General features: G+C 44.0%; 1 protein-coding gene across 1 annotated transcript in view; it reads right to left on the bottom strand.

Annotated features, from left to right (window-relative positions):
- Positions 1–7,207: 7,207 nt before the first annotated feature.
- Positions 7,208–25,870, bottom strand: part of LOC120910423 — a 58,609-nt gene continuing 39,946 nt past the window's right edge. Inside the window, exons 8-10 of the mRNA XM_040322182.1 lie at positions 20,840–20,945; positions 16,238–16,343; positions 7,208–7,606 (exon numbers count right to left, since the gene is read on the bottom strand). Of these exons, the coding sequence (XP_040178116.1) occupies positions 7,477–7,606; positions 16,238–16,343; positions 20,840–20,945 (342 nt within the window). The 3' untranslated portion in view covers positions 7,208–7,476. The remainder of the gene's footprint in view (positions 7,607–16,237; positions 16,344–20,839; positions 20,946–25,870) is intronic.

Below are 25,870 nucleotides of genomic sequence, written 5' to 3'. Positions count from 1 at the left end.
GGCGCTGCTGTAAATTTAGTGGGGTCTGAGTCGTTATTTGGCTCAGACAAGTGTAATTGTGGGCAATTTAGCCTCTGTTCCAGCCATGGCTGTGCTGGAAGTAACCACCATTGTTCGCCTGGGGGTACTATTACCATCCCAGGCCAAGGGTGGCAGCAGCAGAGTCAGGGTGTATTGGGTGTCCCCCTTGGCAGCGAATCAGTGGGAGTGATCGTTCCGCAGTGCATGCTGGGGAGGGATACTTAAGGGACAGATGCCATTGGTGGTGGTCTGTCGTCCCACGCGCCTCGTGGCCCACCTGGCCAGGGGTGCATGATCCTGAATCCTGACTCCGGGACCAAGTTGGTCCGGGGTTGCGGCTTTGCATGGTAGGCCCAGTAGTCAGACTGGGTCTACGCTTTCAAGGTGATCCTGTGCTGTCTGTCCTGCGGGAGGAAGCCACTTGATGAAGGAAGCCAGGGGAGGACCTATCCTGGGGAGGACCATGCAAGAGGCTGGTATCTTGGGAGAAGGCCTGGAAACTTCATCGAAGGATACACCATACACTGAGAGGGGGCGCAGTTACCCCTGCTATATGGTGGCGTACATGCGGCGTACCAATGTTAAGTATGGACGTCGTTCCCGCGTCAAATTTTTAATATTTTATGTTGTTTGCGTAACTCGTCCGTGAATGGGGCTGGACGTAATTTACGTTCACGTCAAAACCAATACGTCCTTGCTGCGTATTTGGAGCAATGCACACTGGGATATGTCCACGGACGGCGCATGCGCCGTTCGTGAAAAACGTCAATCACGTCGGGTCATGGTTATTTTACATAACACACGCCCACCTCATCACAATTTGAATTAGGCAGGCTTACGCCGGCCTATTTACGATATGCCGCCGCAACTTTCTTTTGAGAATACGGCACTTGCCTGTAAAAGTTGCGGAGGCGTAACGTAAATAGGATACGTTACACCCGCACAAAGTTACGCCGATCTACGAGAATCTGGCCCTAAGACGCAGAGTACATAGTATGCTGGCAAAAAGCTGTGTTCAAGCCACAGACCAGCAAGTCAATATAGTCTCTAATGACCTACACAGCAAATGTATTCATTTATGGCACAGGCGACTGGAGCACAGAAGTCCAGAAGCTTTACAAGACATTATAAAGCGAGGCTTATCAGAAGATTTGACAATAGCACCTTGCAAAGTACTCATGAAATGCAAGTACTGTATTGAAACAAAAGCCACACATGCTCCCCTTCCACAGGCATCTCAAAGAAAAACTACCCACCCCCTGCTGTTCATACACAGTGACGTAAGCGGTCCAATGAAAACTCCCACGTCAGGTAGAAACAGATATCTACTGACTTTCATTGATTATTCCAGGTACACAACTACTTATCTGATGAAACACAAGAAGAAAACATCAGAGAAACTTTGAGAGCTTGTTGCCATGTCTAGCAATAAATTCCAACAGAAACCTGGAATAATGCGCACCAATAATGGAGGAGAATACATATTTGTATTTGTGCTAGGAGGGGAAATTTGTGGAGAGACTATTGATAGGTTGGGGGATAGGGGCAGGGGAATTTGTACTGGAAAGGGGTGAGGATTTGGAGTGGGGAGAGAGGATTTGTGCTAGGGGGGGGGGGATTTTTTGTGGGGAGTGAATTTGTGCTAGGGGCATTTGGAGAGAGAGGATTTGAGCTGTGGAGAATGGGGGAGCAAAGATTTGTGCTGGAAGGGGTTATTTCAGTGGGGGAGGGGTGGATTTGTAGAGGGAGTGAGGAGGATTTTTGCTTAGGGGCGAGCATGCATATTAGTGCTGGATTTTTTTTTGGGGGGGGGAGATTTTCGCTAACACATAATGCTCATACATCTTGGGGGTTGCATTTTGGCAAGTTCGCCCTGAGCTCCAGATGACCTTGTCCCGGCACTGCTGCAACCTACCTACAGAACAGGCTACCCTCAAGAGCCATTAAAAGTACTCCATTCGAAATGTGGCATTGTTAGATTTTAAATTCATTAATATTTTTATGTGATAAATGTTTCTGAATCATTGGTTTAAAACATGGTAGCTTTTGAGGACAAGGTCAGTTATAGGACGACAGTACATCGGTTTTAGTGTAGACCACATCTATTCTTGAAGCTTACATCAAGAAAGTGGGTGGAGATGTTACTTAAAAATACATAAGTGGGTGTTAACGATCATCACCAACCTTCTTTGGAAGCTAGTCAATTATGCTTAGTTAGCTTTTAAACCAGTATAAGAACACGTGATGAGCATAGTTAGGAAGGAACTTCAGGGTCACCCGACCCGACGGAAGCCTCAGGGTCATCGGACTTTGCAGAAGAGATGGGGTGGGGAAGGGACCCTCTCCCAGGAGAAAGATCATACCATCATACCATCATAATATCTTTCCTCCGTACCAACCTGCAAATGATGTTTTACCAGCTGTAACAATGTAAGCATTAACTGTTTGCTGTCATATCTTTGGAAGAATAAACATCGTATAATGAAGGAAACCTGAGTCTGTATTTTGGGAACAACGCTTGGAGAAGGAGAGTTTTTGAAATATCGCATGACATGTGTTAGAGGAAAATGTCCCCTCTGTGTTCTCTATCTATCTCTCCCTTCCCCCACATTTAACAGGCATGGATTGCCTAGCAATAGGTACATCAGAGTGTTTGGATATAAAGCATATGCCTATATTCCAAGTGAAAAGCGACCTAAGTGGAAGAACAGAGCCATAAAGGGCATTCTAGTAGGCTACAGCGAGGGTTACAGAATCCTACACCCAAAGACAAAGTGACAATAAGTCGCAGTGTTTATTTTGATGAGAGCCCATCACCAGAAACACCAATCCCTGAAAGCTGTGAAGTGAATATAACCACCAAACCAGAAGAAAAGGTCGATCAAAGCAAACCTGTGCAGGAGTCAGAACAAGAGGTGAAACACACAATGCCTAAGTAAAGTTTCCCACCAGATTCTGCTGAACTGCCTGAAGTCAGAAGATCCACTAAGACTACAAAGTGAATACCACCACGCAAGCTGTCATACACTGTCAAAGAACACAGCATACTTGAACCACCATCCTGGGAAGACATAGTAAAACTGGCAAAACATGAAGCCAATAAATGGAGAAAAGCAGCAGAAGAAGAATTATAGTCACTTCAAGAAAATAATACCAGGACACTCACAGAGCTCCCTCTTAACCGCAAAACAATAGGAAGTAAGTGGACTTTCAAAGGAAAGTCGGACGCAGAAGGGAATATCCACAAATACAAACTAGTTGCCATGGGTTACTCCCAGAAATTTGTCGAAGATTACGACGAAACATTCGCTTCCATCATAAAACACTCCACCATCAGAGCGCTTCTTAGCATTGCAGGCGTGAAGGGTATGCAAATCAAACACCTAGACGTTAAAACTGCTTTCCTATTTGGAGACATTAAAGGAAGACCTCTACATGGACCAACCACCAATGTTTGAGCAAGGAGACAACCTTGCGTGTAAACTTCAGAACAGCATCTATGGTCTTTAACAATCTGCATGGATGTGGAATGAGAAAGTGATTGAAGTGCTTACCAGAGAGGGATTCTCAAGAAGTAAAGCAGATCCCTTTCTCTACTCTAATCAAGAAGACAGATGGATATACATCCTTATCTATGTTGATGACATTATAACCTGTTTTGAACCAGAAGGGGATTACAATCAGATAGTTTACACGCTGAAAGAAAATATTGAAATCAATGAGCTAGGGAACATTAGCTGCTATCTGGAAATCCAAATTGAAAAAGAAGATAGAAGTTATCTTCTCAACCAATCTCAGAAAATCTCCAAAATCTTGGAACAATTCCATATGCAAGATGCAAAGGAAGTTAAAAATCCTATGGAACCAGGCAATCTAAAGAGCGATGAAGCAAAAGACTTGCTACCCAACAATGACATGTATCGCAGAGCAATCGGTAAACTGCTATATGTTGCCATTGTGACAAGACCAGACATAGACGCAGCAGTGGGCAAACTATGCAGGAAAGAATCAGCTCCCTGTCAGCGTGACTAGAATGCAATACCTCAAAGGAACAATTCAGATGAAGTTACGGTTGCCAGCAACATCAGATCCAAAATTGGTCAGATATGTGGATGCTGATTGGGCCGGGGACTGTACAGACCCAAAATCCACAAGTAGATTTATCTTCCAGTATGGGGAAGGAACCATAAGTTGGTCTAGTCAAAAGCAAACAACTGAAGCAGGGTACATTGCAGCAGTATACGCATGTCAATAAGCGATATGGATTTGTACATTTTTGGTGGACATTGGGATAAACATGTCAAAACCAATTCCCATTTTTAAAGAGAATCAGGGTTGTATAAAGCTTACACAATCAGAAAGGGTCAATCCTAGGACCACCAGATAGTGAGCCACTTGCCACCCATAGCCTGCCACCAGATACAGTGTGCCACTTGCCACCAGATAGTGTGCCACTTGTCACCCACAGTCTGCCAACAGATACAGTGTGCCACTTGCCACCAGAAGCCTGCCACCAGATACAGTGTGCCACATGCCACCAGAAGCCTGCCACCATATACTGTGCCATTTGCCACCAGCAGCCTGCCACACCCTCCAGTACTCTGCCTGGATAGGTAGAAGGGATTTAGTCAAACAAATCCATGGAACCCCCACCCCTCCTGAGCTGGGATGGTATGGCTGTGTGTAAAATGAATGCCAGGAAGTATTCATTCACCATGCTTGGGAAGAAGCCACAGATTTAAGTGTGCAGCCACAAGGAAGTTCCCACAACGTGCAGGTAATTCCTATCGCTCACATTTATAGGTAAGACTTCTCAATGCTTCAATATGCTTTAATCACTTACTGGTCCCGCTAGTTTCCATACAAAGATCTCCACTTGTATTAAGGGGAGTCAGCCTGTCTGTTTATTCCTAATATGTACGGCTCTCCAGCGGGCAGGTTTCTTGTCTGGTGTGTTCAGATCTTCAGATCCTCGACCCCAAACTCACTCATCCATGTCTTTATGGACCATGCTTTGTGCACTGGTGAGCAGTCATGTTGGAACAAGAAGGGACCATCCCCAAATTGTCCAAATAGTTTCCTTCACTGGAACTATGGGTCAAGCCCAACCCCATAAAAACTACCCCACACCATAATCCCCCCTCCACCAAACATTACACTTGGCACAATGCAGTCAGGCAAGTACTTTTCTACTGGCAGCCGCCAAACCCAGACACATCCATCGGATTGACAGAGAAGTGGGATTCGTCACTCCAGAGAACACTACTCTAGAGTACATCCAAAGCTTTGCATTGCACTTGGTGATGTAGGGTGTGGATGCAGCTGCTTGGCCATGGAAACTCATTCCATGAACCTCTCTATGCACTGTTGTGCTAATCTGAAGGTCACACAAAGTTTGGAGGTCTGTAGCTATTTACTCTACAGACAGTTGGTGACCTCTGTGCGCTGACCCCACTCTGTCATTTTAAGTGGCCTACCACTTCATGGCTGAGTTGCTGTTGTTCCCAGTTGCTTCCACTTTGTTATAATACCTCCAACAGTTGACCGTGGAATATTTATTAGCAAGAAAATTTCACGGATGGCCTTATTGCACAGGTGGCAACCCATCACAGTACCATGCTTGAATTCACTGAGCTCCTGAAAGCAACCCATTCATTCACAAATGTTTGTAGAAACAGTCTGCATGCCTAGGTGCTTGATTTTATACACCTGTGGTCACAGAGGTGATTGGAATGCCTGCGACTAATGATTTGGAGGGGTGTCCCAATACTTTTGGCAATATAGTGTATATTGCTGCATGGTGTCAGTGATGTAGTGTATAAAGCATATGATCGCTGTCTATATGAAGACATATGGTTGTTTAGACATGGAGGTGTTATTTAACATAATCTATAGAAAAAATCTTAATGAAAATATGTTTTTAATATTAATTTGTTATATAACTGGAATTAGATTTAGCTCTTGTTCACACTGAGGGCGGGTTTGAAATTTTGCGAGTTCAAGTGAACTCCCACGATTTCAAACCTGCATTTTAGTGCGAGTTTGAGGGGCGATTTAAAATACATTAGTGTGGGTTCATTCACAGATGCCTATCGAAATTGTTTCCAAAGTCGCTAAAAGTAGTGCAGGAACTACTTTTGGGAATCGATGTGGCATCACAAAGTCGGCATAGCACCGATTCAGACGGTGCCGTTGCCGGCAATAGACTCCAATTTGTCATGCGATTTGACATGTCAAATCAGCCCGATGTAAACGGGGGCTTAAACTGTGACCACTTTGTAATGACCTTTATTGATACCTTTAAAGTCTCACACATATCTTTTATTTTTATTGTAATTATAAGGGATGCTGATACCTTTTCAAGTATACATGAACTCTGACATCCACACTTTTTTGTGTTGTTAATTACCGTATTTATCGGCGTATACCGCGCACTTTTTTGCCCTGAAAATCAGGGCAAAATCGTGGGTGCTTGATATACGCCGATACCCGCTTCCCGCACCGAGTTTGAACCACTGCGCCGGCATATACCGAGCGCAGTACACTCGGGTATAGTCGGGCAGGCTCGGCTCCTCTCGCCGTCACGTCCTGTGTGGAGTGTACTGCGCTCAGGTATATGCCGGCGCAGTGGTTTAAACTCAGCGCGGGAAGCAGGGATCGAGCGGGGAGGACACCGCAGAAGGACGCCGGACCCGACGAGGAGGACACCCCCGAAGCCGCAGACGGACGCCGGACCCGACGAGGCCGCCGATGGACGCCGCGCAAGACACCAAAACTGTAAGTACTAAAATGTTTTTTTTACAGGAATGCGGGTCCACATTAGGGGTGTGCACTATACGCCAGATCGCGCAATTCCCCCGATAAATACAGTATCCAAAGTGTTTTGTTGCTCTGTGACTTTCAGTCCCAATGCAACGATACCCCCCCCCCATTTCCTTTACAGGTGTCAATGGGACAGGACACAAGGGGAAAGCTCCTAAAATGTGTTCACAGACAGAAGAAAATGTGACAAAGATTTCTACTCTTGGCGTCTCTATTCAAAACTTCCATTAAGTAGCACTTAGTACCTTTTTTTTTATGCTAAGAGATTTTTTTTTAATTACGGAGATTAAAAATGGCTTTTGTAGGTCTGGCTGTAATTTCAAGTCATGTTATTATCAGGGAGAATCAAAAACACTGACAACAATTGCAGGAATGATAAAGTCTTTACTGGAAGCATTAGTGATGTACAACCATTACAAAGGGTAGCTGTGCATGCGTTCAGCTATCAAAGCACATACTGTAGTTAAGGTCATGCAGCAATCTTTTATAATGCAGCTTTGGGTTTATTTTTGCTTTGTTTTATGGACACTTTGCCATTGCTTATTTTGCCTTTGAAATCTATGTGCGTTTCATTTGTTATACTTTAATATTGCCGATACAGGTATGTCTGAAGAAGAATAATATGGGCCTTGCTTAGCCCACCATGCTCCTTATTTCACACTCCACTGTAGGGTCTTTTTTTGGAACCAGGCTGTAAGAACAGCTTGCCTGGTCGAACACAGCCTCACAATTCTCTTCATCATATCCGACTGGTGTACCATATCTAAATGAAAATAAATACATATTTTAAGTTATTTTACAGCAAAGAAGCAAATAGAAAGAGTTAAAAAAAAGGACAACTATAATGGTTTTGAGTCAATTTAATTTTGCTTGCTTGAATTTTACCATTTATATAAAAATCGTCTTAGTTTTAAAGCTGAACTCTGGGAAAATGTAAAAACAAACCTTGCATTGTTGGTTTCCCTACATTGTAAGGGTTAATTGTTTGATTTTTTTCTATCCTGCTTTGTACAAAATAACAACCGATGGAGGCAGCGCTGAAGAAAAGCTGGTTTCAGGGGACTGATCACGAGTCAGTGCCAGTCTATCCCAGATGATGGCTTTTTTCATGTTCCTCTAGTGTTTCTCAACCGGGGTTCCGCTGTAAACTACTTGTCAGTCTCATCAGCTGACAGGTAGACCGCATGGACACATGCAGACGTAGACAGGGAAGCGGCTGTGCTAGTGTTTGCTGTAGCGCGCTGTTCCCAGCCGTCCCCTCCCCGGTGCTTGTATGTGACATCATCTGGGATAGACAGGATAGGAGAAGGGGAGAAGGGCTGGCGGGGAACATTGTGCCACTAGAGGACTGATGAAAGCCACCTCTGAGGCCGGTAGAAGGAAGAAGGAAGCTTGTACTGTAGTGTGCCTAGCTGTGTCCCCCACAATGTGCAACAGTCTGTCCCATGCTATGTGCCCTCAGGGCAGCTATCAGAAAGTTTGGGACCCCTTACACAGCTTTAGGCCTGGGCCCCAACCCCCCCCCCCCTCCGAAGACAGACCACCAATATTCCCCATAGCCTGCCCACTGGTTATTCCACTGAATCTGCCCACTGGCCATACCAGTGAGTCCTTCAGTTAGTTCTGCACTCCTGTGACCCATTTTCAGCCATTTTCAGCAAAAAGGGGGCTGTGGGCTGATATCACAGCTTGTCGCAAAATATGGTCGGGATCTACCCAGGAGCCTGGACTGGCACCTGGCTCAGCCTCCTAGCGAGCTACTGAGAGCCTGAGCCAGCCGATTCCACCCCCTACAAAGCTCACAGAGCTCTGAGAACTAAGCGATCAACAGTGTTTGATCGATTGGTTCTCAGTCTTAAAGGGATAGATGCAGCATCCACCTAGGTAAGTATAATTAATGGAAAAAAAACATCAAATTTCTCTTTTAATATATGAAAATTAAAAGTGTACTCCATCATCCTCATCCCTCTCCAGAACCATTCTCATCCATCCCCTCCCACTCTCCATAATCATTATCCTTCTTCACACTGTAACCTAATCATCCTAATCATCCTCATCCCTGGATTCTTATTACACAATTATCCTCATCTTCCGCATCCCTCGCTATAATCATCCCCATCCCTTTTCAGAATCATCCTAATTTCTCTCTGCTTTGTAACCCAGACATCATCCTTATCCTTGAATTCTCTGTGCTCTTTCCTAAGCCATCTTTCTATTAACATGATCCATCTTCATCCCTCTCTCCATTATCATCCTCATCCTCCAGCAGCCTCTATCATTCCCTCTGTCTATCGATAATCACCCTTTATTCTCATCCCCACTTGTCTTTTTACCATCATCTTCTTTACCTCTGTACCTCCCCTCATACCTTACAACAGAGGAGACTCTCCTGATGTAGACAACGGCGCAGGCGCACTTTAGAAACAGCGATTGTGCCGTTCCTAAAGGAGGCCATGCCGTGACTGGCGGCTCCCTTGCCAATCACAGTCGCGATGCCCCAAACTAATCCCTGGAGAGATGTCGGCCGCCCAAGCGGTGTACAAGGACAGCTGCAGGGGCTTCGATCTGAGGTGAGTATTACATAATGAGCTAGTATGCTATGCATACTAGCTCATTATGCCTTTGCCTTGCAGTTGGTGTTTTTTTTTTTTTTTTTGATAAGTGGGTTTACTTCCTCTTTAATCCAATTGAAAATCTGTGGTAAGACTTGAAAATTGCTGTTCACTCTCCATCCAATCTGATAGAGCTTGAGCTATTTTGCAAAGAAGAATGGGCAAAAATGTCACTCTAGATGGGCAAAGCTGGTAGAAGAGGTTAAAGCCATTAAGGAGAAACTTGCCCCTCTCGCTACAAGCGAAGAATATAAGGAGAGATCCTTGGCCCTCTCAAAAGTCCTTGAAAAGGAGGATAAGGACCAGAGAGTTAAAAAAAAGAAAAAATATAATAGGGACATTGGAGATTACCAGGGACAAGTCGTTTTTAACTGGCAGAAAAAGTTCCTAGAGGAGGCGGCTAAGTCGGTATCCAATGAGATGGATACTACTGCACCACCAACCTTTGGGGGTACTTTAGGTTTTACACAAGTTCCCTCTGCTATCCCCAAAAAGAATCCTGTTACTAACAGGGGTAGGGGAGGCTCCTCCTACCAGTCCCCAAGGAGAGTCCCCAATACCTCCAGAGGTGGTACCTCTCAACAGTATCACAGTCGCCCCATGGCCCCCCCAGGGGCACCTTATCATCAAGGTCCAGGTCCCAATTATCAGGGGACCCAATTTAAACCGAGGGGGCTTAACCCCCGAGGGAGAGGGTGGAATCACAATCCCCCTAGAGGAAGGGGGTTCCCTACCGACTATTCTGAAAATTGGAGACCCAGTCAGGAGTCGGATTGGGGCCCCTATTCCCCTTCAACTTATCGGACAGTGGGCAATTCAGGCTGGGACTATAATGTGCCAGTCCAGAACTCATTTTTTCCATTAAGGGATGGAGAGAGTCCGGATAATTATTGGGGGTATGATTCTGGCCCTTCTTCATCTTATCAATCCAACCATTTCTTTAATTCAGCCAATCCCCCGCTTCCTCGATCATCGAATGACCAAGCCAGTTGGGGTTTTCACAAACCCCCTCAAGGCATAAAAAGACAGGGAGAAAGAGGAGAGGAACCAGAGGGGGGAGGCGGCTCAGAACCATTAAAGCGGCCAAAAATGTAACAGTAGGACAGGGCATTTTCAATCTTAGCTCTAAGGTCCTAACGAAACCTGAACAATTTATTTTAGATCAGGGCCTTAAGTTTGCACCCCCTAAGGGTTTGGACAAATTCCATACTTTTATGGATATCCATAAATTTATTAGAAAACTCAATATTAAGAGGTATATGGCTACAAATACCTTTTCTAATACAGTTAACCCTAATGCTTATACCCATTCAGGCCTGTCGAATGCATCCCTGTTTAATCCCCCGGGTACCCTGGCACCTTCCCTCAAGGTTTTTCGGGATGTTCTACTCAGGGATTTAGACCACATGGAAGTAAAAAAGGCACGGCTAAATAAAACTATGCAGGAGGGTTTGGACCAACTCTGTCACAACAAGGAGTTGGTGGTCAGACCCGCAGATAAGGGGGGGGGGATTGTAATCCTTGACAGATCCGACTATCTAAAGGAGATGTATAATATTCTGGGGGATTCTAACACCTACTCACTGTTACAGTCAGATCCTAAGAATAAATTCAAAAGAGAGTTGGAGGCTTTGGTGGCTAGGGGCTTCTATGAGGGGATACTTACCCCTAAGGAAAGATTATATTTGGTCCCATTGGCACCCCGGACGCCGACTATATATTACTTACCAAAGCTCCATAAGGATCCTGTCTGCCCCCCGGGGCGTCCCATTGTCAGTGGTATTGACTCGGTGACGTCCCGGGTGGGCAGATATGTGGATTTTTTCCTGCAACCATTAGTTAGAGGGATGCCGTCATATGTTAAGGACTCCAGGCACATTATAAATCTTTTAGCAGGTCTCTCCCCTAGGAGAGGTATGTGGATGGTCACCATAGATGTCACGTCCCTCTACACCATTATACCACACGAGTTGGGTTTTGAGGCAGTATTCCTATACCTGGGAAGAGATTCCGGCCTCCCGGCCAAACAGGTTGAGTTCATTATGCTTCTCCTAAGGTTCGCCACCTCCTCGAACTATTTTTGGTTCGAGGGGAAGTTCTACAAACAAGAAACTGGCGTAGCCATGGGGGCCAAATATGCCCCCAGTTTAGCGAACCTGTTCATGGCCAAGTGGGAGGAGGATGTCATCTATGGTGCTAATGTGCCTGAGCTCATGTTATGGGCCAGGTATATTGATGACATCCTCCTCCTATGGGATGGCCCTCTGGACAGGTTGGAAAACTTTATGTCTGATTTAAATCGGAATCAGAGAGGTATTCAATTAAAGTTTGAAGCTAGTCAAACAGAGGTACACTACCTCGACCTAAATGTCCGGATCAAAGGGAATGAATTTACTACCTCTACCTTCTTTAAGGTTACGGACCGCAATTCCTTTATACCACTAGGAAGTTGCCATCATGACCAGTGGCTTAGGTCAGTTCCGAAGAGCCAATACTTGAGGCTCCGTAGGAACTGCTCAGATCCCATTGAATTTTCAGAGCAGGCTAAGGTGTTGACTGACCGATTCTTGGAGAAAGGTTATGATTTAAATTCTTTGGAAGATACCTTGGGGACAGTCAGTTCCATCCCTAGAGAGGAACTCTTGGTTGAGCGGCCACGAGACCAAAGTGAGCAATTTCAGGGCTGTGCCCCGTTCATCACTACATTTTCCATTCAACATGGAGGTATTAAACAACTGATAAATAGACATTGGCACCTGGCAAGAAATGATCCTGTTCTTAAAGAACTTTTGCCAGAGAAGCCTAAGGTCATATTTAGGGGAGCGCCCTCTTTACGTAATCGTATTGCCCCCAATATTTTAAACCCTCCATGCAAAACTTCAAGTTTTTTTGACCAGTTAACAGGTTTCTATAGATGTAGACGCTGTAGGGTTTGTACTAACAACTCGTGCAGAAGTAGACGTACTACCACCTTTACGTCTACTGCCACTGGCAAGGAACATCTTATAAAGCCTTTTATCACCTGTGGGACCACGGGTGTTGTTTATTTGTTGCAGTGCCCTTGTGGCCTGCAATATGTAGGTAGGACCAAGAGGCCACTACGTGTTCGTTTAAACGAACACATTACCAACATTATTACTGGCTTCAAAAACCATTCAGTGTCGAAACACTATTTGTTGAAACATAATAAAGACCCGTCGAATACTCTATTCCTGGGTATAGATATTTATAAGCCCAACTGGAGAGGTAGCTCCTTGGTGAGGGAAATATCCAAGCTCGAAATGGCTTGGATACATCGCCTTAAATGTTATATGCCACATGGTCTTAACGTGGATACAGACGTGAATGCGTTCATTAATAATGCTTGATCTGTTATAAACTTATTAATAATATGTATATATATATTTTTATATTTTTATGTTTTGGTTATTGATTTAGCCTAGCTTTGATCTCACCAGGATGGTGTTTTGTTCTCGAATATACAACCACTAACCCTGAGAATCCAATGACACTCACCCTATTACATACGATTGGGAGTATTTGTTTATAATTAATTTACACTTACTCATAATTAATTGTTGTCACTATTTTTATTGTTAAATAATAATGTCGTTTTTTTTTGAACAATTAATTATTGTTCATTTTGAAGTTTAGCACTTATTAGTGTATATTCACTATGTAACACTTTTTAGTGTTCTATTATTGCGTGTTTTGATCACATTTGGCGAAGGAGGTATTAATTTCTCCTTCTTGCCTTTTTAAGTTGTAATTTTCTACTTTTTGCACGCAATTCCACGCTTCCCCACATGGGGGAGTCAGTGTTTTTAGTCCGTAATGCAGGTACTATTTTTTGGTTGGTTCAATAATCACGATTAAATAAAGATTATTATTATTAGGTTCACTATTTTTCACACACATATTGTTTAATTCTCAAACAATCCTGTCCTCATAAGACATGGATCTCCCTGTCTTTTCCACTCGAGGCATCCCTGTTTAGGCATGCCGTTTTGCTACATTTTCCCAAATCCAAAATGGCGTTTTCGCCACTTCCGGTTCCTGGCGATCAAAGCGAGGCCTGGTTATTTAAAGCGGTGAATCACTGCAGAGCCCATCCCATTGAAAACGTTAACCTATAACGAAACGCGTCTGGGTCGTAGGCGTGCAGTGACGTCACCGCGTTTATACAAGGAGGAAGGGCTCCCATCTATGCCGGCCGGCTAACTGTTTTTATGTGCCTATATTTCATTGAATTGATGTAAGTAGGTTTTTACTCTTTTAATAAAAGTATTTTTTGGACGTATTACGCTATGTGCGGCTTTCTCTCTGCATGACATGCCATTGTTTCCTGCTACGGTCCGAGAGTCTGTCAGTACGAGTTTATCTTATCCCTCCGTGGAGATACCAGTGAAAGATATATGCAGTACATCCATTGATCCTGTGTTGTGACCAGACCCCTTGGAGACCCCTGCTGTTATCTTTAAATAACGCTGTTATTTATATGTGTTCTGGTAAGCCCCAGTCCATGTGGTGGTGGCTCACTTAATCATTTGTGCACCGGGTGTTGTTTGTCCCAAGAAACTTCACAGCTATTTGGACTTTTAATACTACTCACTACTATGGTTATTCCAATAAGGATTTGAATGCTTCCCACACATGCTAGTGTGGTATATTTCACATGCTACAGGGACATTATTTCTTTTTCTTTTTTTGGACACTTATTCACTACACTAATTGTGTTGTCACATAGGTTTGAATAATTTTTATAGATTGGCGCGATATTTTCTTTTTCCTATATTGTTTGTGCTATGACACGTTATTGCTGCCTTTTTTTATATTCATTTATTTAATCACGTTGTTTTGGTTAGCGCAATTTTTCTTCTAAAAATCTGGTAGATATATACTCAAAAAAATCTTGCAGCTGTAATTGCAGCGAAAGGTGGTTCTACAAAGTATTGACTCAGAGGGCTGAATACAAATACACGCTACATATTTCCCATATTTATTTGTAAAAAAAAAAGTGAAAACCATTTATCATTTTCCTCCCACTTCACAATTATGTGCCACTTTGTGTTGGTCTATCACATAAAATCCCAATAAAATACATTTAAGTTTTTGGCTGTAACATGAAAAAAATTGGAAATTTTTAAGGGGTGTGAATATTTTTTCAAGGCACTGTAATGTGCCCTTCTCCCAAGTAATGTGCCCTGGCCTCATGTAAGGTACCCTGCGCACATGTAATGTTTTCCCCTCATGTAGTGTGGCCTCTTGAGCCCCTGTACCCTGCCATGCGCCCCCCCAACACTGTTTATCTCAAGCTGGACCCAGAATAGAACCTCTCTACAATAAAAGAAAGCATACATTTCACATTAAATAGGTACATGTTAATATTTATTCTTTAATTTAATGCTTTTTGTAAAAATAACTTATCAACAGCTTGCTGATCATACTAATGTTCTGTGACCTGTAACACTTTAAGGGTAGTTTTTAATTTGTCCACAGTTCAGCTTTGAAGAAGAACTTTTATTACAGGGTGTACTGGTGATGCACAACGCATTGTCATGTGAAGAGAAAACAGAGCAGAAGCCGTTTGCTTCCAAACAGTCTCTGTCTAAAGCAGGGGTCCCCAACCCCCCAGGCTGTGGACCAGTGCCGGTATGTGGCCTGTTGTTGACTGGTCCGTACAGCAGGAGATGAACAGCGACTGTGGGAAGAGAGAGAGAGACTATAAACATGTTTTCTAATTTAGTGGAAAACATGCTTTTCCAGTTTTATAATCAGTTCACAGACAATGTGCGTTCGTGCAACCATACAGATGTCAAATTGGGAGCAGCGGCCTGCATGGGGATGTATAGAACATGGCCCGGATTCACAAAGAACTTACGCCGACGTATCTCAAGATACGCCGACGTAAGTACAAATGTGCGCCGTCGTATCTATGCGCCGACCCACGTACTAAGATACGCCTAAAAATAGGCTTCCTACGAACGAAGTAGCTTGCCTACACCGTCGTATCATGGGCGCATATTTACGCTGGGCGCATTTGCCGCTCCCATTGATTTTCTATGCACATATGCAAATGAGGGAGATACATCGATTCACGAACGTACTTGCGCCCGGCGCATAATATACGCGTTTTGTGTAAGTCATACGTCCGGCGTAAAGTTATTCCCCATATATGAGGCGCAACTAATGCTAAGGTATGGACCAGGGAACACAGCCGTCATATTTTATGTTGTTTACGTAGTATATGAATAGGGCTGGGCGTAGGTTACGTTCACGTCGTAGGCAGTGATCTGTCGTATCTTAGGGAGTAGTTCTGACGTGATTCTGAGCATGCGCACTGGGATACGTCCACGGGACGGCGCATGCGCCGTTCGTTTTAAGTACTTGTATGGCACTCGGCCCATCATTTGCATGGGGTCACGCCTCATTAGCATGGCTCACGCCCACTTCCACCTACGACGGCTTACGCCGAGGGAACCCAGCGCAGTTTGGGAGGCAAGTGCTTTGTGAATTCGGTGCTTGCCTCTCTGCGCTACATCGGCATAGCGTATATTGGATACGCTACGCCGGCATAAATATGCGCCAATGTATGTGAATCCAGGCCCATCTGTGCAAACCCCTGCCAGTAAAAATGGCCCTCTCACAGGAGTATGCTGTAGTGTAATTGTGTAATTGAGACCTGAAATATGAGACAAACGTTAGTTTTCTCCAGCTTAGCTCTAAAGTGATATTACATTTAAACTTTAAATTAATTTCAATGATAAAATTATTTATCTTACGTTGTACAACATTGCATCGTTCCATCTAAAAAACACGAACATTGGTAACAGTCTTCAGTCTTCCACTGAGCGCCACGTTTGTATGTTTTTCCATCATAAATGCACCCTGGAGGCAATTTATATTGTTATGTAGCAGCTTTACAAAATTAAAAAGACACAATTCACATGGGTAACTTCAAGACAGTTTTGAATTTGCATTATATATATATATATGAAAGCCACAAGGCGAAATTCAGACTGAACATTACGACCAGTGTTGCCAACCCTCCGTAAATTTATGGATTGGTTTGTAAAAAATGTCCTTGTCGGCGACTCTGAACAGTTTTAGAGCCAGCCAATTTGAGAACTGACAGGCTTGACTCGGATCGGGCAGCAGGGTGTGGCTTATATTCACACTCTGAAGGTAGTACCTCCAGAGATGGCCTCTAACATCCTCCAAAGTGCCCCTTTACATCTTTCAAAGTGCCCCCTTTACTAAAGGGCCCTCTAATTTCTCCTGTATTGATTTGTATTGTAACTGTACTGTCTGCCCTCATGTTCTGTGCAAACTGTTGGTACTATATTTATACTGTATAGTAGTAATAATGTTAGGGAGCATTCTGGAGGCACTAGGGAGGCACTCTGGAGGCCCTAAAGAGGCTTTCTGGAGGCACTGATGTAAGGGAGCACTCTGGAGGCACTAAAGGGACACTATGAAGGATGTAAGGTAGCACGTTGGAGACATGGTGTAAGGGAGCACTCTGGAAGATGTAAGGGGGCTCTAGTGTAAGGTAAGACTCTGATGTGAATGTGGTGCTCATCCTGACTGCTGCACTTCATGGCCCAGATTCTCAAAGGAGATACGCCGGTGTATCTCCAGATACACCGTCGTAACTCTGAGTGTGAGGCGTCGTATCTATGCGCCTGATTCTTAGAATCAGTTACGCATAGATTTGTCTTAGATCCGACCGGCGTAAGTCTCTTACGCCGTCGTATCTAAGTTGCATATTTACGCTGGCCGCTAGGTGGCGCTTCCATCGATTTACGTGTTGAATATGGTAATGAGCTACATACGCCGATTCTCAAACGGCGCATTTTTTTTACGTCATTTACGTAAGGCTTTTTTGGGCGTAAAGTTACCCCTGCTCTATGAGGCGTACCAATGGACGTCGGAACAGCGTCCAATTTTTCACGTTTTACGTCGTTTGCGTAAGTCATCCGTGAATGGGGCTGTGCGTAAGTTACGTTCACGTCGAAAGCATTGAGTCTTTGCGGCGTAATTTGGAGCATGCGCACTGGGATACTTTCACGGACGGCGCATGCGCTGTTCGTTAAAAGCGTCAATTACGTGGGGTCACGATTAATTTCCATAAAACACGCCTACCACTTCCACATTTGAATTAGGCGGGCTTATGCCGGCCCAGTTACACTACGCCGGCGTAACTTAAAGCGCAAGTTCTTTGAGAATACGGGACCTGCCTCTCTAAGTTACGGCGGCGTAGTGTATCTGAGATGCGCTACGCCCGCCTAAAGATAGGCGAATCTACGTGAATCTGGGCCTATATGTTTTGTTTGTTACTTTTTCCTGACCGCTGCACTCTATACATTATGCTGTACATAGATCGTACGAAGATGTTCAGTGTCTTAACATTTGCTGGTTTTATTGATGTTCTTGTTTAAGGTAGGCTCAGTAAGACAAAAATATATTTTTGTGTGCATACAAACATATGTATTGGAATGTTTAATTACAAATGTAGCAAAGTCCCAGGCCCCTTTAGGCCTAATGATGACCTCCAGAGTCAGGGACAGCCGACATCCTGTTTAGAGTGGGTTACAAGGCATGGTGGGTGTACTGCAAGATGAAATGGTGGGTGCCAGACACTTTTTGAAAGCAACAAGATTTATTGTCTCTTGAACAGAACTGTGGGAGACAGGGTTAGGGCCAGGACTGCGACGATAACTGGGAGACTCCAAGACTTCTATAGGCCGACAGCTATACAAGTGAAGGCCTCCAGCCGGACACCACTTCTGTATAGGTAGGACCACTTTCTCCTATGGCAAAAATCTTGTAGCAGTTACTAAAAGTAATTGTGTTCAACTATTGAAAACACAAACAGTTCTCCACTTAATCCACAGTCACTCACTGTGGCTCCTCACTCACCCCAGTCTTTCACTAGAGTTGAATCCAATAGCCACTGGATCCCCTGAGCTCCTCCACTTTTAGCACTCAGTATCTTCCTCAAGCGTCACCCCTGCTTTCCTGCAGGGTCATGGCTTGGCACTCAAAGATACTCTTCAAGCGGCACCCCTGCTGACCCGCTAGGTCCCTGGCTTGGCACCAGCTGATGCTCTGCAAGCGTCACTTCTGCTGTCCTGCTGGGTCCCTGGCTTGGCACTCGCTGAAAGAGACTGCTCTGATTACTGACCTCAACTTACTCACACGGGTCTCCGGTAACAAGGTGGATGGTCCCTTAGTGGTGACAGCTTCCCCTTCTACCTCCGACCACAGCTGGTTCCCCGTCCAGCTGAACCACTGCTTCTGGTTGGACTACTACAAGCCAGCAGTTCCAACCCTGCACTGCTGCTCTTGCTTTTGGATAGGCCCTCAGACAGCTTAGCAGCCAGATGTCCCCAGGATAGGCCTCAGCCTTCCAGCCTAGCAGCTCGAGGCAGCATAACACACGTTCATTAAGACTGCCATCCAGATGGAACAGAACCCAAATCACCTGACTCCACCCAAATAAATAGGCTCTCCCAGCAGGCCAAGGGACCAAAGAAAATCCCTGCCCGTTGGCTGAGACACCCCCTCCATTCATATCTGAGCTTGCAAAGCCCCTGTCTTATCTAGTGTCACTAGCACAGTGCCACCCAGTGACAGAAGAGAAAGCGTGTAACAAGTCCAGAGTTAGAGAATAATCAATTGATCTCCTAACAATTGGCCTAAACATTAGGGAGCTACACACAAAAAAATGTGCTTTTGTCTTGAGGTTTATTTGTGTCTGTGAGGCTGTTGGTTATGGCACACTAATTAGTATTTATGCAGTATATATGTGCAGTGTATATAGCAGGCTAGATTCTGTTAAATTCCCTTTTTAAGACCCTCCCACTGACCATGTCCATTGTTTGCCACGGTTCGCTATGCGCGGCGCAGACATTTTTACTGTTCTTTTCAGGGTATTTTTCATAATCTTAGTCTTGCTTACATGTTGTCATGCTGTTTTGACTTTTTAATTGTAAAGCCAGGCAGATTACTTGTAATGAGTATTGGTAAAGTTTACTGCCTGTACTGTTTAAGTTAAGTTCACCTTTGGGAATATGTTACTGTATATGTTACTCCTGTATTTAGGGTGTAACATGGTGCCAAGCATCCCAACCCTCACACCCTGATCAGTGCACTCATAGTCCTTTGACACTTCCTCCAGGTTTCTACTCGAAAAAGCTGATGGAAGTGTCTGTACATAATAAGGGGGGGGGGAGGATTCCGGTAAACTCACTGTGGAAGCTAAGGGGTTAATCCTCTGCCTTGTGTAAAAAGGCTGTTTGACCCTGTCTCCTCTGATCCTCCCCTTCTTCCACAGTCCCCAATCCATCTGTTGTTAAGGCAGAGCCTTGGGGACAAGCTGCACATGCTCAGTTTGGTGTATATGGCTAGAGATTTTTTTTTTCTTGAGAGAGTGCATGTGATCAACACAGGGCCAATCAGCACTGTCCAGACAGAGGGTCACGGGTCCTTCAGCCTAATAGGACAATCAGGGGAGAATAAAAACGCCTCCTACAAGACACCGCAATTACTTCTGGGTAGGGTATGGCGTGACACGCACGACATCCCAGAAGTGACGCCTGCGCTCCACCGCCATACCCTACCCGGAAGTAATTGCAGTGTATGCAAGGAGACACGCGCAAATTCCCTGTGACGCCCTATTGAGCCACTTTATATGCTTGAAAAATTATTTTATTGTGTACGTAGTGATTGTTAGGGGATCCTTTGGTTATATGGGAAGTTTGTTTTAAATAAACAGAATCATGCTATGTGCAATTATTTCTTGCTTTTATGTCGGGTTTTTTTTAGCGCGTTTACCTGTGGATCTCTGTGGATAGTGAGGTGTAAGAGCAAACTGGCTGAGGAACACTGACCTAAAGGCTAACTTATTAGGTGCTTCTGGTGAGTTTGACCCCCTGGGGGGAGTGTGCTTTACGAGGTGGAAAGTCAGATGTTTATTTTGGTGGAAGGTGCACACTGAATCAACCACTTTTATTATCACCCTTGATATATTGAACTTTACCCACTGTCATTACTGCACAAAGACTGTTTACTGTATTGCTCTATCACACAGATTATTATCTTTTATTTAGCGCTGCTTTAGTATTCGTGAGATTCAGCTTATTGGACTGTTTTATCGTTTTACTACCTATTGTGATTTTTTTTATTTGTTTTAAACAGCTGCTTAGTAATATTCTTTTATATTTTTAGAATATTTTTGAATATTTTATTTCTACATTTCTTATACTGTTGGAGATCTGTGGGACAGAATTAGCGCTGAGTGGTGCATTATAGGCCCTTTTTATACACCCATCTCTTCATATGTTCAGATATTATTTTAATTTTTTTTGTCACTGGCTTACCTTTATGCTCTTTGCCCATTTTCATTTCTTGAGGTCTTTGGCGAAAGCAGACTGCATTACATACAGCCACTATACTTGCTCCAATCAACACAACCACAAGTTGTCTCTGAAAATGTAAAATTAATCTTGTGAAAGGAAACATGAACAATGTTCACAGTCATGTATTACTTATAATGTACCTTTTTCCTTAAAACATGGTTCCTATTACAACTCTTTTTTTTTTACTGACAATTTTGTACAACAAATATAAATGTTTTTTATTCTGTATCTTTAAGCGTATGTCCAGCCAAAATGTTTGTTTTCCCAATTTTGCATGGAATCGGGAAAGGTTAGAAGAACCCATGTCAGGTTTTTACTGATATCTGGGTCTTGGTGAGACCTTCACTTTCTGCCCTGTATATCAGACAGGAAGTGAGGGGAACAATCAAAAGCAACAGACAGAAATAAAAGTTTTTTCCTAGATTCCCTGATAGTTTTTTGTTTTTTGGATTGCAAGGTTGAAACACCACACCAGAAAGTAGAAACAAGTTGTTTTTATTCCACAACTTTGGGAAACCTAATATCCAATGCGGTTCAGTGGTCTTACTCCATCCCCTTCATCAGGACTTAAAAGAAGGGCTATTGGGGTACTCCACTTAATAAAGTCTGGATGATTGTATATTTAAAAAAATGTTGATTCCCTTCAGTAGCTGATAAATGCAGCAGCAGGTTTTTATTTTTTGGCTTGACACATGTTTTAACTAATTAAACAGAGCAAACAACATGTAGTAAAACACAAGACTTAACCACAGTCATAGTTTATTAAAATATGAGCTTGTGTTATATTTTATAGTCAGCATAAAGATAGCTAAAAATGGTCATTACACTAGGAGAGAGGAGTCTGGTAATGGCGCCAGCCGAGAGCGCGCCGTGAGCTCCGGGTCTCCAGCCCCCTTATGCATGAAAGCTGAACGCTGAAACCCCGTCCCTGTGAACCCATGCCCCCTGTCTGCCTGCTCGTGGTGAGCTTCTCTTTTTAACTCCCCGTACCTGGAACTGCTTGTGAAGGAGGATTCGGAGGTACCGGCGGCTTCGGTAGGAAGGGGACACTCGTGTGCGGCGTGTTGTGCGGCGTGTGCGGAGATCGGGAAGTTGTGGAGCCGAGAGCGAGAGCCGTGACTGCACTGAGGAGCGCCAGTGGAGAATTGGAGTGTGCCGAGGATCGCGGCGTCCCGGGAGCGGCCGAAAGCAGCCGAAGACGGCCGAAGTTTGGAGAGCCGGAGCTAGCACTCGGAGCAGGTATGAGGGGATAACGGAGCTGGCCGAGAGCGGCCGAAAACGGACGGAACATATGGGTAGATTCAGGTACAATGATCTAACTTTGCGGCGGCGTAGCTTAAGGAATTTAAGCTACGCCGTCGTAAGTTAGCGAGGCAAGTACATGATTCTCAATGTACTTGCCTGTTAATATACGGCAGCGTAGCTTAAGTCGGGCGGGCGTAAGGGCGGCGGATTCAAATTTCTTGGAGGGGGGCGTGTTGTATGGTAATGAGGCTTGACCTCACGTTTTTTACGTTTTTTAAACACTGCGCATGCGCCGGGCGACTACATTTCCCAGTGTGCATTGCGATTACGTACACCGCACGGGCCTATTGATTTCGACGTGGACGTAAACTACGTAAATCCCGATTCGCGGACGACTTACGCAAACGACGTTAAAAATTCGAACCTTGCGGCGGGAATGGCGGCCATACTTTAACATTGTTATTCCACCTAATAGGTGGAATAACTTTAGGCCTCCTAAGGCCTTACGGAAACGGCGTAAATTGACTGCGGCGGCCAGGCGTACGTTCGGGAATCGGCGTAACAACTCATTTACATAATCTACGCCGACCGCAATGGAAGCGCCACCTAGCGGCCATCCGAAAAATTGCAATCTAAGATAGGACGGCGTATCTTAGATATGTTTAAGCGTATCTCTGTTTGAGCATACGCTTAAACATACGTCGGCGTAGATTCTGAGTTAGGCCGGCTTATCTACTGATAAGTCGGCCTAACTCTTACTGAATCTACCTAATAGACTGAAGTGAGCCGTACAGGTATGAGCGGAGCTGCATCCCAAAGGGGGTGAGAGGAGCCAGAGAGAGGCGAATAAAGGGAAAGACCGGGGAGTGTACCTGGGAAACTATAGCTATAATAGCCCTCACCTCCACCACCCCCCCCCCCCCACTGGATAAGAAAAGCCCCCCTCCAATATCCTTAAGAGAAACTGTATTGTCTACTTATAAGGCTACTTTTTTCATTTTTATTTTTCTCTCTGGGCATCCGAAAACCGAGTTCTGTTCTGAATGCTGTAAGCACAGGAGACTGTGTGTGAGACAATTAATTAATTGGTCCCTCTCTTTATCTGCTGCAAATTTTCTCTTGCTTTTTTTTTTCTCTCCCTCTCATTCTTGCTGCTCTTTTGAACGAAATTGAAATAACCATATAGATACGGAAGGCAATAGGAAATCCGCAGCATAGAGCAACAAGACATGGGAAATTGATTTGATTTGAAAAAAAAAAGACTGGTCTCCCCCCCTTTTTTTTTTTTTTGTGTTTGTAGGAGCCCCTCCCCCCCCTCTCTTTTTTAGGGAAGAGGTAATTGTCAGGAAAAATGTAATCATTCTGCTCCCTCTGTTAAACAACAATTTTCATTACATTTTGAAGATCAGGTAAGGGGAGATAGAAAAAGGGAGAGAGTGGTGAGTACCTCCCCCAGTACTTCGGCCCGGAATTTTTTTTTTTTTTTGGGAACCCTCAGTTGTGCTAGCTTTGTTTGACATAATTAAACTGAGTCCGATTAAGATCAGCGTTCCACGGTATAGAGACTGTACTGAAACTGTCGGTTGATATAAAAAGGAACTTAACACAGCCAAAGTTACAGAAAATATTGTACTCCTGTGTGAAGTGAGAACTTACTGTGGCCCATAAATCGCAAAAGGACTGAACAATTTTTTTTTGGGAGGAATATTAGTAACAAAAAAGACTAAGGGCATACTTCCCTTGATTTCCCTTTTCTCCCCTTGTTTTCCACCCCCCTCCTTTTTTTTTTTTTTGCGGTCTGTGATGATAGGCAGTATGAGGGGAAGATCAGGAAGAGGAGAAGCAGTAGCAAAGTCACCCCGTTCAAGTTTAAGCCCTGGGCCTATGACCAAATATGTTACAGTGGGAGCAAGTGGAAATAACCAGGTCATAGGAAACACTAAGGGGTGGCAAACTGAAGTAAATGAGAAAAGGGAGAAAAAGGTCCAAAATAAAACAGTCTTAGAAATAAGTACACATACAGACTCCCATGAAGAAATAGAGGTTGAAATAGAGGAGGAGATAGGAAGAGAGGGAAAGGAGTAACAACATAGAAATGATCAACTCCCAACAAATTTTGATATGGAAAGTATGTTTGCAGCTTTGGAGAAGTCGCTGAAGAGTCTAGAATCCTCATTGAAAAAAGAAATAGCCATAATCCATAACGATGTGGGACATTTACTCACCAGAGTGGAAAAGGTTGAAAATAAAGTAGATACCCATACAATTACAATAAAAGAGTTAAAGGGAGAAATAAGATCCCTAAGATTAGAACAGCGGGAACAAGCCTATAAGATGGAAGAACAGGAAAATAAGAACAAAAGAAAGAACTTGAGAATAAGAGGGCTCCCTGAAGACCCTCAGAAAGAAGACTTGAAAGAAATGATGGGAAAAATATTTAATCCACTACTGGGAAGCCAAGAAACAAATAGTGTAAGGATTGAAGAAGTCTTTAGGATAAGGAGACCCATGGGAATCCCTGTAGAAAGTCCACGGGACATAATAGTAAGGTTTGAGAAATTAGAGGAAAAAAAACAAATATGGAGAAATATGAAGGGGAAGCCCCCACTAAAGTATGAAGAAAAACCATTACAAATCTTCCCGGATCTATCACAAGATACTTTAAGAAGAAGGTGGACGCTAAAACCTTTGCTGAAAACCCTACAAGAACACGAGATTCAATATAACTGGGGGTTCCCTGCATGTTTGATTGGTAAGAAAAACGGACATACAGTAAAACTCAGGTTCGTAGAAGAAGTACAGGAGTTTTGTGGAAAATTGGAAATTCCAGTAAGGGGAAGTAACACGAGACGAGAAGAGGAAACGCAGGACGAGGAATCATGGCACTTGGTCTCGAGGAGGAAGACATAATGGGGGGAAAGTAAAATAGGTTCCTTTTTTTTTTTTTTTTTTTTTTAGAGGAGCAGCGGGGGCATGAGGTAGGGAGAATAGAATAGAAATAGATAAGAGGGGTTGGAGACCTGAACTTTCAGGGTGCTCCTGAGCCATCTCCTTACACCCAAAGGAGGTAGGCATGAGCGCCAGACAGTATGCCACCTTGGCGCAATCAGCAGGTAGACCAGGAAGGGTCATAGGAACCTGCCGAAAGACTATGTGTCTAGACCCTCTGAAGAACGCAAGGGAAAAAGGGGAGGGGGGAGGTTATGGGGGGAATAATGGGGGAAGATAAAAAATGGTTTGTTCAAAAGAGAAGAAAAACAGAGAATTTTTGGTTGATCTGCTGTCCCCGGAGCTATGGGGCGGGAGAGACCCCCGGTGCAAAACGGGGCCTGGGGTCTCTTCATCCCTGTACAAATGGAAGAAGGGAAGAAAATATGAAAAGAAAAAAGAAAAATGGATTCAATAAAATTTATAACATACAATGTTAGAGGGCTAAACTCTCCACAGAAACAACATATGGTGTTGCGGGAATAAGAAAGAAAGGGCGCTGAAAAAATATTCTTACAAGAAACCCATCTGGCATTAGAGGGCAATATCAAATTATATTCTAAAAAGATCCCTGTATGGTATTACGGAGATTCACCCACAAAAAGGGCAAAAGGGGTTGCAATTGACTTTGGGAAGAACGTTGGCTTCAATATAGAAGACAAGAAAGTTGACCCTGAAGGCAGATTTCTGTTCCTGAGAGGAACCATATCTGGTATAAAATACACCTTGGCAAATGTATACTGTCCCAATAAGCATCCT

The sequence above is a fragment of the Rana temporaria genome, chromosome 8 (genome assembly GCF_905171775.1).
Source record: "Rana temporaria chromosome 8, aRanTem1.1, whole genome shotgun sequence".
In the NCBI taxonomy this organism is placed as follows: Eukaryota; Metazoa; Chordata; class Amphibia; order Anura; family Ranidae; genus Rana; species Rana temporaria.
The sequence above is the reverse complement of the archived record's forward strand: the minus strand, read 5'-3'. Positions and strand labels throughout refer to the sequence as shown.